The sequence below is a fragment of the Clarias gariepinus genome, chromosome 5 (assembly GCF_024256425.1).
Source record: "Clarias gariepinus isolate MV-2021 ecotype Netherlands chromosome 5, CGAR_prim_01v2, whole genome shotgun sequence".
Lineage (NCBI taxonomy): Eukaryota > Metazoa > Chordata > Actinopteri > Siluriformes > Clariidae > Clarias > Clarias gariepinus.
The window spans coordinates 15419233-15434803 of NC_071104.1; the positions used below are offsets into that span (position 1 = coordinate 15419233).

General features: G+C 37.0%; 2 protein-coding genes across 2 annotated transcripts; both read left to right on the forward strand.

Annotated features, from left to right (window-relative positions):
- The first annotated feature begins 2377 nt into the window (after positions 1–2377).
- Positions 2378–6692, forward strand: ercc1 (excision repair cross-complementation group 1). The gene is made up of 9 exons (XM_053495933.1): positions 2378–2531; positions 3231–3647; positions 4061–4164; positions 4642–4741; positions 5419–5495; positions 5576–5675; positions 5758–5829; positions 6124–6192; positions 6326–6692. Exons 1-9 carry the CDS (start codon positions 2469–2471, stop codon positions 6389–6391), a joined length of 1068 nt encoding a protein of 355 aa, XP_053351908.1. The 5' UTR covers positions 2378–2468; the 3' UTR covers positions 6392–6692.
- Positions 6693–12508: 5816 nt separating this feature from the next.
- On the forward strand, positions 12509–15571 carry LOC128524387 (granzyme B-like). The gene is made up of 5 exons (XM_053496951.1): positions 12509–12599; positions 13196–13343; positions 14743–14902; positions 15001–15258; positions 15378–15571. The coding sequence occupies exons 1-5, from the start codon at positions 12521–12523 to the stop codon at positions 15522–15524; spliced, it is 792 nt and encodes a 263-aa protein (XP_053352926.1). The 5' UTR covers positions 12509–12520; the 3' UTR covers positions 15525–15571.

Below are 15571 nucleotides of genomic sequence, written 5' to 3' on the forward strand. Positions count from 1 at the left end.
CCCTACAGCTCTTCAGACTTGGGCTCTTTAATTAGATAATCTCAATTTAACTGCCTAGTGTACATATATAGTATGTTATGTAGTGTATGTGCGTTACAAAGTAAGACGTTAGAACTTGGATTACTTTTGTGATCTAACGATTTAGCGATATTTTCAAAAATGTAATCCGTTATTCAGACAATTTATGTAATCTGTGAGCCAGACAGCAGTGATTCCGTTAGTGTGTGTGTGTGTGTGTGTGTGCGTGTGTGTGAAAGTCGTCCTACAAGCCCCGCCCCCGATAACTCACCCTCATCTGTTATTCCTGCTGTTATACCCCTATCTCACTTATGCAGTTTGACTCGTGATAAGCGGTTAGGCACCACGAGCCGCCACGAGTGACCGCTCTATGTTCCGCAAAGTTCTGCAAGGTCTGCGAGCTTCCACGAGGACCGACGCCCCTAATCACAGCGCCAAAACTCGCGGTGAATCATGATGAACCGTACTTACGGCCACTGCACGAAACAGCGTAGGTGAGATAGGGGTATTAGTAGTTAACAGATTATGGGCCAAACTTCGCTGAGTGATGATGGTAAAATAATTATAAAGGTCTTGACTGTAATAACATGCATGAGGAATCAAAGGAGTTTTTATTTTCTGCAATGGAAAAGTACTCTAACTAGTTACTTTAATCAGGAAGTAACGCTATAATGTTACTGACTACTTTTTAATGACAGTAATTTTGTATTGTAATTAGTTACTTTTGAAAAGTAACGTCCCCCAACACTGATGTGGAGCATAATTAATTGCTAAAAACATTGCTGCATTCAATTTAACCACAAATTGAAAACATGAATCAAAACTTGTGTCCAAGCATCCAAGTAAGAAGCTAAAATGTCTGTATGCTGCTTTATCTAAAGCAAATATTTGTATATTGTAAAAGCAACATTTAAGATTAAAATGTTGGCAGTTCAAGCCCCCGCTTCACCAAATTAAGTTAAGCTGAGCAAGGTCCTTAACCCTCTCTGCTCCAGGGGTGTCGTCATATCAGCATTAACTATGTCCTCTGACTTAACCTAAACCCTAAACCTCAACATATTTTTCCCATGCGTGTGTGTGTGTGTGTGTGTGTGTGTGTGTGTGTGTGTGTGTGTGTGTGTGTGTGTGTGTGTGTGTAAAACAGTGATAGAAGCAGACTGTGTGATCTAATGAGTAGTGATCAGAGGTGACAGGCAGCTGATGGTCTGGGTGACATCACTCGCATTACTTCAGCCAGTGCAAGCTTGATACAGGCCGCTGCCTTGCTGCACTCAGCTGATCATGTGGCTGACATCTCCAAAGGACCAACAGTCACCCACTCAAAGCCAACTTTAAGGTTAGTGTAGGAATATCTGACTTTTGCAAAACAGTGACATTTGTAGTACACTTATAGGATAACCTTGGCAATTAGAAAAGCAACACTGTCTTATAAATATACAGTAAGCTGAGCATATGTGTAAGTGTTAGTGTAATATGCAAATCAATGCATTAAAATATTCAATTAAAACGGTAGACTCGAAACATTGTGGAAGCCATTATATGATGAAGTTAGCCATCTACGTTATTTGACAATTATCTGTGCATAGATCCGCATCACCTAGAAGATTAGGCAGAAAAAGAATTGCTTTATTTGTCCCATTTACAGCAACGGCATGGTGGCTTAGTGGTTAGCACTGTCGCCTTGTACCTCCAGGGTACAGGTTTGATTCCTGCCTCTGGGTTTGTGTGCATGGAGTTTGCATGTTCTCCCTGTGCTTGGTGGGTTTACTTCTGGTATTCTGTTCTTCTCCCACAGTCTAAAAACATGCAGCTTATTGTAAAAAAAAATACAATAGTCTCCACAATCCCTAGTTGGACTACAGAGTTGGGTGGATGGATACATTAAAGCTCGGTGAATTTCCAGAGCGCAGTGTCAGCCAAGATACAGCGTCCTGCAAACAAGGTCCATAAAGAAGGGCATGTGTGTGTCTCACTGTAGTGACCTGAGGGCCATTGGCTCCCATACATCAGTCACATCAACAAACACAATACAACTCGGCTTATGTGTGAATATCTCAGTTCATTTCATTTTATTTTGTTTTTAAAACCGTGATATAAGACAGTTACAAATCAAGAATACTAAACAGAATTTTTATAACTTTGATAAATTAATCTTATCAGCGCCAACGGCTCGAGCACTCAGTGATCGATTGGTCTATACGAACAATGATTGGCAGGGCCGAGTTGTCATATGATTGGTTGTTGCAACAAGTGATCCCCAGCGACTCTGCCTACCGATTGTTTCCCTTCACCCCGAGACAGAAAGTTGAGAAGTCCTCTGGCGCCCTCTCCTGGACGAATACCAATGATTGCCGTTTGATGCCATCGATGTTTCTGTATTCGGCACTAAGCCTGGGCTGGAAATTTACCGCCGGTGTTGTTTGTAGTTACCTGTTTTAGGAGCGGTGGGAATGGAAAACAAGAAATTTAAAATTAATCTGGACGATTCTGCGTTAGACAGAGAAAGAAGTCCGGTTAGTATGGTGTGCCTGGAAGTAATTAATGATGGCCTACATCAGCGCAGGACTGTTATACTGGTTACTAGCTAATTAGCTAACTAGCTAGCTATAGTCTGTAGATAAGTGTTATTGAACTGTAAGCACAGCAGAGAACTACTCGCACAAGGTTGCATGGATGAATGGAGCTATTTAAAGTTAGCTTGATTGCATCTTATGTAATGCATGAAAACTTTATACTAGTATAGGTGTGTGGATGGATGGATGAGGGAGAGATGAAATGCAGTGCATTGTGTTGTGGAGATCACCAGTCACCTTCCAATACGATATTAGCATGATTCTTGTGCTGGTTTAACTAAAATCCTGTTCTAAAAAAAAAAAAGCTAGCATTTAAACAATACAAACTAACTTCAAATACAAGAGTTTAACATTTACCTGTGCAGCACTGCCATAATTATTATTTCTAATAATAATTCAAACTTTTCAAATAATTCACTCCTACCACACCAGATGTAAATGTGTAAGTAGTTTACTTGTATAATTATAAAGAAACAGAGATGTTTTACTGCCTCAAATGCCTCCAAAGTCTTAAAACTTGACAGTGAGCAAGTGAGACTGGTGTAAGTGTGTGTTTGAGACTAAATTGCTCACAGAGTTTGGAGAAAAAGGAGGCTTTTAACTCTGTTGTGTTGTAACACATCTACTCTGCCCATACAGGTGGCCTCCCTTTTCAAGCCCTCTTCCAGAAAAGACAGTGCAGACGTTTTGACTACCCACAATGCACAAAAAGATGGCGGCCAGCCACTGTCTTATGCTGAGTTTGTTGTTCAAAGCAAAAACAAAGCTAATGAGCGATCTGGTCATGGACCACAAACCGGAGATGTTAGACCTGCGGGGCAGCGATCCGATGAATGTAGATTGATCGCAGCACCATCCACAGATGCTGCGAGAGAGATGGAAAGACAGAGTTTGGAACCAACTATATCTGGATCAGAGACTTCTGCAGTTCCAGGAAGACGCGAGGAGAATCTGGTACAGGGGCAGAAAATGGACGAAGGTCAAAGCACAGAGGAACGCACTTTGCTGGCACCGGCCGTAGGGTCCGGCAACAGCATTATTGTCAGCCCAAGACAGGTAAAGGAACATTTCAATTTTATGGGTCATAGTGTGTATATAATATATGTTTCTGGGTTACAGAGTGTTCCTCATATTTAAGAGACTGTTATTTTTTTTTTTTGACATAAGTGAGAATCAGATGTTATGCCACTTTTATGCAAAACCTTAGTTCTCATGTGAAAATGTAATTTTGTCCTACAAATTATTTTTCAACAATTAAGCTACTCCAAGTTTCTAGCTGCCTTTTGGAATTTTAAGATTTTGAGCAATAAACACTTGATTCACAATGAGCCTAATGCAACTGAATGTATTTTTTATAACGTATTTTACATATACAAATAGTGGTGCATAAACAGAAATATTTATAACTGTTCTACTTAATTTACATTCATTATTTGTATGTTGTGTCATATACTTTCTTTTGTGTACAGAGAGGAAACCCTATATTAAAGTTTGTCCGGAGTGTTCCATGGGAGTTTGCAGAAGTGGTACCAGACTATATCTTAGGTCGAACCACATGTGCACTCTTTCTCAGGTAGAGAGGTGTGTTTGATGTGTGCGTGCATGCATAAATGCTCTAGCACAAGCTAAGTGTGAAACCACAATGCTTTTGCAAATGTTTTTTTTTTCTTTTCTTTTCCGAGCAACAATGTTATAAATAACTGAAAGAAGGTATATGTTTTAATCTACACTTACAAGCATAAATGTATTGTGTAATGTGTGTGAAGGTCCTCAGTCTCCCGGGTAAAGTTGTTTGGAGGCTGAGTTGTCAACGCAACCTCTTTTGGTTGCTTTAAAATATTTCACTTCCATTAGCTTTTTCATTCTCTATAAGCTCAATAAGCCAGACTGAACAATATAAGTAGAGAAATGTTTCAAGCCAGCCAAATGCAGTCCAGCTGACAAAACTCAGCTTCCAGACTTGTACCATAAGGCCATAATAAATGTATTACTAAAACCTGGAGTAATTTGATTCATATGGTAACTGCAGCAGTAATCTGTGTTTTTTTAGTGTGCGCTACCATTCACTGAACCCAAACTACATCCATGAGCGGCTAAAACAGCTGGGTCAAGCGTTCACACTCCGAGTGCTGCTTGTGCAAGTTGATGTGGTGAGATTTTATGTGGTACTGTCACATGCACATGTCTCTAAATCTCAAATAATGGCAAACAGGTTTACAATTTAAACAGAAAAAAATCAGCAATCTTTGTGTGTACATTCAGTATGTGTAAAATATCTTATTCTATGTATTTAATTCTGTGTGTTTTTGTGTAAAAACATGATAAAAATGTCTGATCATAGCTGGTCTCAGTATTTGACAAATGCAACTTCAGTCGAGGGACAACATATAACCTTATAACAAAAATATAAAATATAACAAAAATTAAACCAAAAATATATATAAAAATAAGCATGTGGGCAATACTAATTACCCCCTATTGCTTCCACAGGATTTAAGAGGGTAAGTTCCAGCTATTTGTTGCCAATCATGAGCCCTGTTTAAATTGCTCATCAGCAGGTTTAGCTTTATTTTTGTTATATAGGGAATAGCACGGAGAAAAAAAAAGTTATATTATGTTGTCTGACAGTGCATTTGCCTAATTCTAAGACCCACTTGTATTATGTTTTTACAATAAAAAAATAAAATTAATGGAAGAGGCACCAACTTTTACACATTACTGTGTTTCCTGTATTATTTAGTTTAGTTCCTAAAATTTATAATTTAATCTGCACCTCAGTATTGTGATGTTTATCGTTCTGCTTTTTACCCTCTTGCTGTTTAAATAGAAAGATCCTCATCATGCTCTGAAGGAACTTGCTCGGATCTGCATCATGGCTGACTGCACACTTATCTTGGCCTGGAGGTGAGTTCAGAAAACCACTTATTAGCATTTACAATGTGCCACATTGTGTACCACATGTGTAATATGTGTGTTTTCTAAAGCCCTGAGGAAGCTGGTCGTTACTTGGAGACGTACAAATCTTACGAGAAAAAGCCAGCAGATCTGCTTAAAGAACAAGTCGAGAAAGATTACCTATCTAAGGTCAGAGTGCACTTACAACACCTGCTCACTATGATCTCTGAGCACACTCCTCATGGTTATCTCTTACGTTTCTTTTTGGTAGGTTACTGATTGTCTGACCACAGTGAAGTCCATAAACAAAACTGATGCTATCACACTGCTGTCCACATTTTCAGTAAGAGCTCGCTTTTTAAAATTTTTAAGCCATTAATTAGAGCATGCTCTGTTTAAAAATATTTAATGTCAACGTTTTCCAATGGTGTAAATTTTGAGAAACTTTTCTGAGTCACTCTAGATAAGAACATTAACCAAATGCCCAAATCTAAGGTAAATAAGGGGAGCTCTTGTTTTCTTAACTGTGTTCTGTTATTCTGCACAGTCAAAATTCAACAGCTGCGTGTGTGTGTATATACTTTATATATAGTGTGAATCTTATGTGTCCTTTACTGTTGCATTATGCTGTCTATAGTCTTTGGGTGGCATCATTAGTGCATCAAAGGAGGAGCTGGAATTGTGTCCAGGACTTGGACCACAAAAGGTTAGTTTAGTCTGTATAAGCAGAGATTTCCTTATAATTGTTTGTCAACAACTTGTAATTATGCAACTTATTTTTAATTTAATGAACTTTTATATAATACACTCTGGGTTTATTTGATGTCGTCTTTATTTAGGCAAGAAGGCTGTACGATGTGCTTCACCAGCCCTTTCTAAAGTCAAAAAAGAAAGAAACCACATGATAATTGAACTCCGAAAATGTCAGGAAACAATCTAATATTCCCCCCCAACAAAACAGCCTCCCATGTTTATGTGCACATCACAAGCCCATAAAAATAGCATACTCATGCTAACAACAGTGACTGTCTGAGTGCTGAGGATGGAGGGATATGAGCGGTCTGAAGATCAGAACTTCTCTGGATGATAAAAAGAAGATTCTAAGGATATCCTGTTTGTATGACCATAACTATTTATTTTATTTTTAAAAGTACTCAACTGTCAAAAGATGTATTTCTGTGCATTCTTACAATAAAAATATATTTTCTATAATATGGGTCAGTTACATAGTGTGAAATAGTACTACTATATAAAACGCAGTATAACACCACAATGGATCGCCACACCCTGGTTTAAATCGTTTTAAAGTTTTTATGAGTTTTGTCTAACCGGCACAATTAGACAGCTGTTTGCAGGTTGTTGGTCTTTTGCTTGCTCAGATCAAGAAGTTGCTACAGCTGACCATCTGATCCGCACACAACTTGAGACAGGTTTTACAGTGGATTTCCTTCCTAATGCAACCCTTCCATTTTACCCAGGCTTGGGACTGGCACTGCATCCAGTGGTGGGGTTTGGGCATTGGGTGGGAACCCAGGCCTTACGCATGGCAGGGGAGAAACCTACCACTGAACCACCAATTTTGAAACATTGGTTGGGATGATTGGCCTTTAGGTTTTTAGTCTTTTTTCCTGTTAAAAAAGGGCTTCTGTCTAAAATAAAATCTATAGAATAAAATAAAGTCATCGTCCAATAGTTTCCTGTTTAGTTTAACAATAATGGAGACACTTGTAATGGAAAAGTGGATTATGCCTCTATATATAACATAACATTATTCTTTTTTTTTTTTTTTTCGAATATATATTTTTTTAATCCAGACGCTATGGTCTTTATTATAATATATTGATTTTGTTCCTAACCATTTCTAGGTTGCTTTAAATGTGTGATGACTGTTTTTTGGACCTCTGACCACGGACAATTCAAACTGCAGAATGTGTCTATACATTTTTTGCAGCTTTGCTAATTGTTTTAAAGGTGACAAATTTGAATTAATTTGCTAATTTGGAAGCCTGACACCCATGGGAAACATCTAAAGCCTTGGTTCCTAACCCTGGTTTCTATGCATTGGGCTTTCTTTTTCTCATTCAGTGCCACCACTTTTCTTTAAATCCATCCATCCATCCATCGATCTATCATTTTTAATTTTATCAGAGTATCTAGAAACTTTAAATTAATAATTCCTGTTTCCCTGTGGTATAAATGTCATGACAAAGGCCTATTTCTCTTATCCACTCTTTACCATGGGAAAGGCAAGAGAACAGCCCATTCAAGTAAGACAGAAGTGTATTGAACTTCAAAGTCAGGCAAGAGCTAAAAGAATATAGACACTCACCTATAGTTGCCTCATCTACTGTCAGAGGAAACATTAAGAAGTTTCAAACAACTGGAAACCGAGCTGGGCGAGGCCCAAGTTAATATTGCCACCTCGCACAGTGAGGAGGATGGTAATAGAAGTAAAAGAAAAAACTTGGAAATATTCCAGAACATTTTAAATCAAAACCTGATGTCCTCTGACAGAAAGCTAAAAATGGGTTTCAGCAGGATAATGACACAAAACGTGGCGAAATCTACACAGAAATGGTTCAGCAGGCACAAAATCAAGTTCCTCTCATGGCCATCTTAGTCCCTAGACCTCAACCCACTTAAAAACCTGTGTGGTGAGCTGAAGAGGAGAGTTCATAAGAGCGGGTCCAGAATGATCTGGAAAGATTGTGCAAAGAGAAATGCCCAAAGATCCTTCTATATGTATTCTCCTTTTATCTTGTGAATTGTTATTTACACCAGGGGTGCCAATAATTGTGGCACACATGATTGCCACAACAAAAATTTTGATTTTTGTGTAGAAATTAAATAAATGTGTAAATAATCATTAACTTTTAGAACTAATTGGAAGATGGCTATGTGAAGCCAAGCTATCAGCAAGATGTCTCATTGTTAAAAAAAATAAATAACGTGCTGAAGAGGTTACAGTTCGCCACATTGACTGGTCTAAAGAGAAATGGCGCAATATTTTGTGAACTGATGAAAGCAATATTGTCCTTTTTGGGTCTAGAGGCCGCAGACAGTTTGTCAGGCGACCCCCAAACACTGAATTGTTGCCTTATGTGGAGGAGGAATTGCCCTTAAAATGTGTCCAACAAGACAATGACCATAGACACACTAATAAGCAAGCAGAATCTTCGTTCCAGACCAACATGATTGACATTATGGAGTGTCCAGCCCAATCCCCAGACCCTAATCCAATAAAAAAGTTGTGGCCTGACAACAAAATTGCTGTTTCTGAGGCAAAACCAAGAAATGCAGGGAAATTGTGACGTGTAGTACAATTGTCACAGATGTGAAGCAGTTCTCAGAAAGCATGGTTATACAAGTAAATATTAGTTCAGAGATGCACGAGAAAGATTAAACTTCAAGCATTTTTGTTTAAATGGTCAATTCATCACTTTGTAAAGATGAATGATAACACTGCTATTTTTTTTGTGTCATATATTTTTATTGAACATTTTTCAACTTTAACAAAACACAAAACAAAAATACACCTAACAGGCCACAAAAAAAGGAAACCATTTTTTAAAGAGATTTAGAATACATAAATTAGTAAAAAAGAATGAATAGATAAACAAAAAATAAAATAATTAAAATATAATGGTAGCACAATACCAATTCAAAATCCTATGCACTCACTTGAGGTACTTGGGGAGGAAAACCTTTCAACTATTGACAAATCTGTCTCTAAATTGCTAATGTAAGGCTTCCAAACATTATTGAACTGATCTGGTCGGCCATTAACTAAACATGTTAAATATTCCAGCGGGATTAGTTCCATTAAAATCTTGTGCCATCCCGAAATAGTCGGAGTCTTATCGCTTATCCATCTCAATAATATATTTTTCCTGGCTGCAAATGTAAGAAGATTGTAAAGTCTCTTTTTATTGGATAAAATCAAAGATTGATCTGGTAGACCAAGGATCAAACATACAGGATCCATAGCCAACTCCTTGTCAAAAAGAATGCACATTTCAGATACAATCTTGGCCCAGAATATTTGTAACTGATTACATAACCGGAGACAATGAGTGAGATTGCCAATTTGTGTTTTGCACCTAAGGAGAAAGGGCATTGTTAAATGTATGTCTATGGTTTGGTGAGATATGCAACCAGTGCACAATTTTGAATGGTATTGCTTTGGCAAGGTTACATACTGAAATAGATTTGGCATATTTCCAGATATCATTCCATTCTTCCTCACTTATAGCGACTGAAAGATCCCTTTCCCAAGCAGATCTAGTGTTCAAAACCACTTGTTTCTCAAATGTACCACTAAGTACCTTATATAACAGACTCACAGACTTTCCGGGTAATCGAAAAATAAACTTTTCTGTAGGAGACAGACTTCTATTAGTACATTATAAGGTATCCTTCAAAATATAGCTCCTAATTTGTAAAAAACGAAAGAAGTCCTGTTGTGATAATTGATATTTTTGTCTCAAATCCTTAAAAGACATTAGGCCTTCTACATCAAACACATCCTGAAGCCAAGAAATATCCTAGATTTCCCAAAATCATAACCTCCCATCAGATCTGCCTGGAGGGAAGTTCGGATTATTCACAATTGGCGTGAGGGCAGAAGTTATTTTCATTCTTCCCTCAAAACGATTAATGGCCCTTCATGCCTTAAGTGCAATTACAGTTACAGGGTTTTCACAGTTTTCCGATAAAAACTTGTTTTTTTTAAAAACAGTAGATCTTTTAGGGCAATTTTTGACAGTGATTGCTCAAGGTCCAACCAGGTAGAAGAATTATCGAGATCAACCCAGTCAGAAATATATCTTAAATGTGCAGACCATTGTGTAGCTTAATATTGAGTAAATCCAGTCCTCCGATTGAACCTGGCAATTGCAGTGCAGAAAAATGTCATCTTGGTCTTGCTCCAAATAAAAGAGGAAAGCCAGCCATTTACATCTTTTAAAACTTTTTTAGAAAACAGAACAGGTACCATTGGAATTGGATACAAAAGCTTGGGAAGGACAGTCATTTTTATTAAAGCCACTCTACCCAACCACAAAATAGGTAGTGTGTGCCATCGGTTTAAATCCTCTCTAATTTTAATAAACAATGAGGAGAAATTATCTTTGAATACATTTTTACACATAGGGCTAACGAAAATACCCAAATATATCAATCCTCCAGGGGACCATTTAAATGGAAATAAGGGACTGATATTTGGCATTGCTTTCATGGAACCAACAGGCATAGCCTCTGACTTACTAAGATTAATTTGGTATCTTGAGAACGTGCAAAAGGTACAGTATTAATGATATTGAGAAGAGATGGTACTGAAGAGTCAGTTTAAGGGCTCGGTTCTGATTGCTTCAGCTAGGGGCTCAATAGCCAACGCAGGGGTGAAAGTGGGCACCCTTGTCTAGTTCCTCTATACAATGAAAAACTTGCTGATGTGAAACCATTTGTAAGAACAAAAGCTTTAGGCTCATCATATAATACTCTAACCCATCTAGAAAGCATCACCAAAATGAAAGCATCACCAAAATTAAATTTCCCCAAAACAAAAAATAAATATGAGCACTCAATACGGTCAAATGCTTTCTCTGCATCGAGAGAAAGTATTAGCCCATCAATCTTATGCTGTTTATAGACTTCTATAACATTAAGGAGACGTCTCATGTTATTGCATGAAGAGCGGCCTTTTATAAGACCTACTTAATCATCTTTAATAACATCTGTTATTACGTTCTCCAAATGCGAAGCTAAGATTTTGGCTAACACCTGCCTATCTACATTTAATAAAGAGATATATGTATATATGAGGAGCAGGCTTCGGGAGGTTTACCTTTTTTTAGTATAAGGGAAATATTAACTTCTCTTAGAGATTCAGGGAGCTGCCCACTTCTATATGAATGATTAAACATATTAAGCATAGGTTCAAGTAACAAAGTTTGCCATTCTTTATAGAATTTACAACCAATGCCATCTGGACCTGGCACTTTTCCATTCTGCATTTGTGAAATCGCCTCAATTAACTTCCCTTTAGAAATAGGAGCATTTAACTTTGCTTTCTGATCTAACGAGATAATTGGTAAACTAATTTTTGAAAAAAAAAAAAAAAAAGCTTCTAATAGTGTAATGCAGCTACTAGACACTTTAGTATTATATAGGTTCTTATTGTAATCTCGAAATATATTGTTAATTGACTTGCTATCATAATGTAGTTTGTCATTTGTGTCTAGTATTGATATAATTGAGGGTGAATCACTTTTCTTCTTAGTGAGGTAAGCCAGAAATTTACCCGGCTTATCTCCATGCTCATAAAATTTCTGTTTCACAAACCTTAGTTTGTATTCTGCATCTTGGGTAAGCAGTGAGTCTATTGCACTTCTCAGTGCTCACTGCTAGTTTTTTAAACAGACTAATATTTGTTTTCTTCACTTTCTGTAAACTAATAATCCATTTAGCCATTTTTCTTTATGTTGTGATTTAGAATAGAACGTGCAGAGTGTCCAATGCATTTGTGTGATTTAAATTAAAAGTTATTATATGGATATGGAGCTTTACTTCCTTTTTTCAACACACTGCTATTATTTTGAACACCACTGTATCTTTTTATCAGGGCTTTTTGGTTGAAATAATTTGTACCCCTTTGAGAGTGTATATAAAGTGCATTATAAATAAAACAACATTATTATTATTATTATTATTATTATTATTGTTGTTGTTGTTGTTGTTGTACTTCAAGTAAGGATTGGATTTTTCTCTCTTTTTTTGCATAAAAAAGCATTCAAGCTTAAGTTCAACATATGCAGTATAACTATTTTTTCCTTTGAACAGTAAAAGTCCACACCAATTGTTTTCACTCACCTCTAGTTTCAGTTTGAGTCATTTCTGCCACCTTTTACAACTAAAAAAAAACCCTGTGTGTGAACTTTGCACGCACTGTGTGACATGTTAGGTGGATGAGGTTTCAAAGCTTCTATGGAGGAGGGGCTATGATAGAATATTTGTTGAAATATAAGAGGAATCATATGGTTTGTTTCCAAAGCAGACAAGTAGACATGTTCTTCAGCATCTCTCTCCTCGTACTTTCTGTCCTTTCTTTATGCGGTAATGACTTTTTATATATATATATATATATACTTACATAATAGCAGTCAGTAGTTTGGACACACCTTGTAATTCCATTGTCTCTCCTGATTTTTTTTCTTTTTACATTGTGTAAATGCTGAAGGCATCCAAAACATGCAATAATCTCCTTTGAGCAGTTGAGATTGAGATGTGTCTGGTACTTATGCGCTGTAAAGCCTTCATAAAGCCTCTAATCTGAGGTGCTGTAAATTGTTGATTTTTGAGGCTGGTAACTCTAAATGAACTTGGTCTTGCTTTTCTAGGAAGGTCTTCATAAAAGTCGGTTTTATTATGGTGCTTAATGGGTTTTGCAAGTGCACTTGACAATACAGTTCTTTCTATTCCAGAACAGCTGACCTTCATGTCTTAAAATAATAACTTGGTGTTGGTGGTGTTGGTACATAATTACAGAATTCCATATGTGTTATTTAATGGTTTTGAAAGCTGCATTATTGTTCTAGAATGTAGAAAATAAATCACAAATCAAGAAACATTCATTTAGTATGGCCACGCAGTGTACTGTATATAAAACATACTGCAATGTTTTCAACATTATGTCCCCTTTTTTCCTTCAGAGGCAATGGACAGCAGCATTATTGGTGGAAATGTAGTGAAACCACACTCCCGACCCTACATGGTGTCTGTTCAGATTAACAAAAAACACAAGTGTGGTGGTATGCTCATCAAAAGAGATTACGTGCTGACTGCAGCCCACTGTGTAGAGTATGTTCTTTTTTACTCATGTACACATATGTACAAGGCTGTGCTAACATTTTCAGTGTGTAGTCACATTATACAGTATATAGTGCTGTGAAAAAGTGTTTGCCTGATTTGTCTTCCTGATTATTTATTAATTGCATATTTGTCCGGCATAAATGATTCAGGTCATCAAACAATTTTTAATATTACATGAAGAAAGACAAAATGCAGTTTTTAAAATATGGTTTTGTTTATTAAGAAATGTCCAAACCTACCTGAAAAAGTCCCTAAACCTAGTAACTGATTGTGCCACCCTGGGCTGCAACAACTGCTAACAAAGTGTTTGCGATAACAGTCAATTAATATGAATCTTATACATCTCACAACATGTTAATCGATTTTAAGTTTTAACTTTTACTAGACTACTCCAAAACATTTTTTTCATCTATTCAGTAGTCCTAACTAGCAAAGACAAAACAAATAAACACCATAAATTAACAAAACTAAGTACTATACAAATGCAGCGCAAAAGACAACATAAAGTGCCCGTGTAAATGTTGCTTCAAGAGTCACAACATGAACCAATGCAAAACTGGTTGTGTGTATTATTGTCCAGCTGCATAATTCAAGTGCACTTGAGCTTGAGGTCACAAACTGATGACCAGACATTCTCCTTTAGGATTTTCTGGTAAAGCACAGAATTCATGGTTCCATCAATTATAACAAGTCGTCGAAGTCCTGAAGCTACAAAGTAGCCCCAGACCATCATACTACCACCACCATGTTTCACTCTAGGTATGATGTTTTTCCAAATAAATGCTGTGTTAGTTTTACAACAAATTTACTGGGACACACAGTACACCGTCCAAAATGTTCCACAAAATATTTGGTACAAACTCTTAAGGATAATTAAGATTCTTTTTGGCAAATGTAAGATCAGCCATTGAGTTCTCTTTGGTCACTCTCCCATGGATGACATTTACTGATATTCACCTTAACTGAGACAAGTAAGGCCTTTGTGAGTTCTTTAGATGTTGTTCTGGGTTCTTTTATGAGCTCCTGGAGTTGTTGTCGTCCTCTTAAAGTCATTTTTTGTAGGCAGGTCACTCCTGGGAATATTCACCACTGTCCCAAAGGGTTCCGGTAGTAATCAGGCCATGGTGAAGCAAGTGAAAAATCAGCTTTCCGAAAAATGCAAAGGGACATTTACTTTTTCACATAGGGCCAGATTACTTTAGATTATAACTTTTTGTTACTCAGGTTATGATTGTGTGATATTAAAAGTTGTTTTATGATCTAAATCATTTATAGTAAGTGTGACAAATACAAAGAAACTTGTCAGGAAAGGGGAAATAATTTTTACAGCACTGTGGTACTGTAAGTAAATATAGCAAAATCTGATATGCATTATCTGTGACACAAGCAAAATTGCAGACACTGGAAACCACAAGCTGGAAGTGCTCCTGGGAGCTCACAACATCAGTGAAAATGAACCCCAGCAGCAGAGAATCCAAGTACAGAAATACTTCAAGCATCCTTGTTACAAGAACAATGAACGTTTAAATGATATCATGCTACTGAAGGTACTTTTTTATAATTTCACAGAAAAATTTGTTTCTGGTCATTTATTGCAAATCAGCTCTCACCTCAAAAATTACCTACAGTAACTAATCTGTTACAGCTGAAGTCCAACGCAATACTGAACAAAAAGGTAGACATTATTGCTCTCCCTAAGAACAGTGAAAGCATTCCAGCGCGTGAGCAATGTTCAATCGCTGGTTGGGGCATGACACACCAGAACGGCAAAGAATCAAATGTCCTACGAGAAGTCAAACTCAAAATACAGTTTAACTTCGAATGCAGAAAGATTTGGGGTGACTATTTTTCCACTGAGAACATGATCTGCACTGTCTCTGATGGAAAAACAGCTTTTTGTCAGGTACTGTGTTGTAGCACAAATACAGACAATTAATATCTAAATAAAAACACTGCCACTGCAATTTGTAATGTTTTTTATTTATTTTTCTCATATGCATCATACTTTCATTCTCTCTGCAGGGTGATTCAGGGAGTCCTCTCATCTGTGGTAATGAACCACAAGGAATAGCTGTATATACCAGTGAAAACTGTTTAAATCGCAAATATCCAGAGGTATATATGAAGCTCTCCTACTTTCATTCATGGATTAAACAAGTCATACGCTAGACAGTACACATTGTAGGAGTAACTGCAATCCAATAAAATATGCAATG

What these genes read in the sequence shown, in the direction of transcription:
- ercc1 (XM_053495933.1), top strand. Translation starts at nt 2,469, where the DNA reads ATGGAAAACAAGAAATTTAAAATTAATCTGGACGATTCTGCGTTAGAC. An exon ending in ACATGTGCACTCTTTCTCAG is followed by an intron (nt 4,165 to 4,641) that starts GTAGAGAGGTGT and finishes GTGTTTTTTTAG; the next exon opens with TGTGCGCTACCATTCACTGA. An exon ending in CAGGACTTGGACCACAAAAG is followed by an intron (nt 6,193 to 6,325) that starts GTTAGTTTAGTC and finishes GTCTTTATTTAG; the next exon opens with GCAAGAAGGCTGTACGATGT.
- LOC128524387 (XM_053496951.1), top strand. Translation starts at nt 12,521, where the DNA reads ATGGTTTGTTTCCAAAGCAGACAAGTAGACATGTTCTTCAGCATCTCT. An exon ending in ACTGCAGCCCACTGTGTAGA is followed by an intron (nt 13,344 to 14,742) that starts GTATGTTCTTTT and finishes CTGTGACACAAG; the next exon opens with CAAAATTGCAGACACTGGAA. An exon ending in GAAAAACAGCTTTTTGTCAG is followed by an intron (nt 15,259 to 15,377) that starts GTACTGTGTTGT and finishes TTCTCTCTGCAG; the next exon opens with GGTGATTCAGGGAGTCCTCT.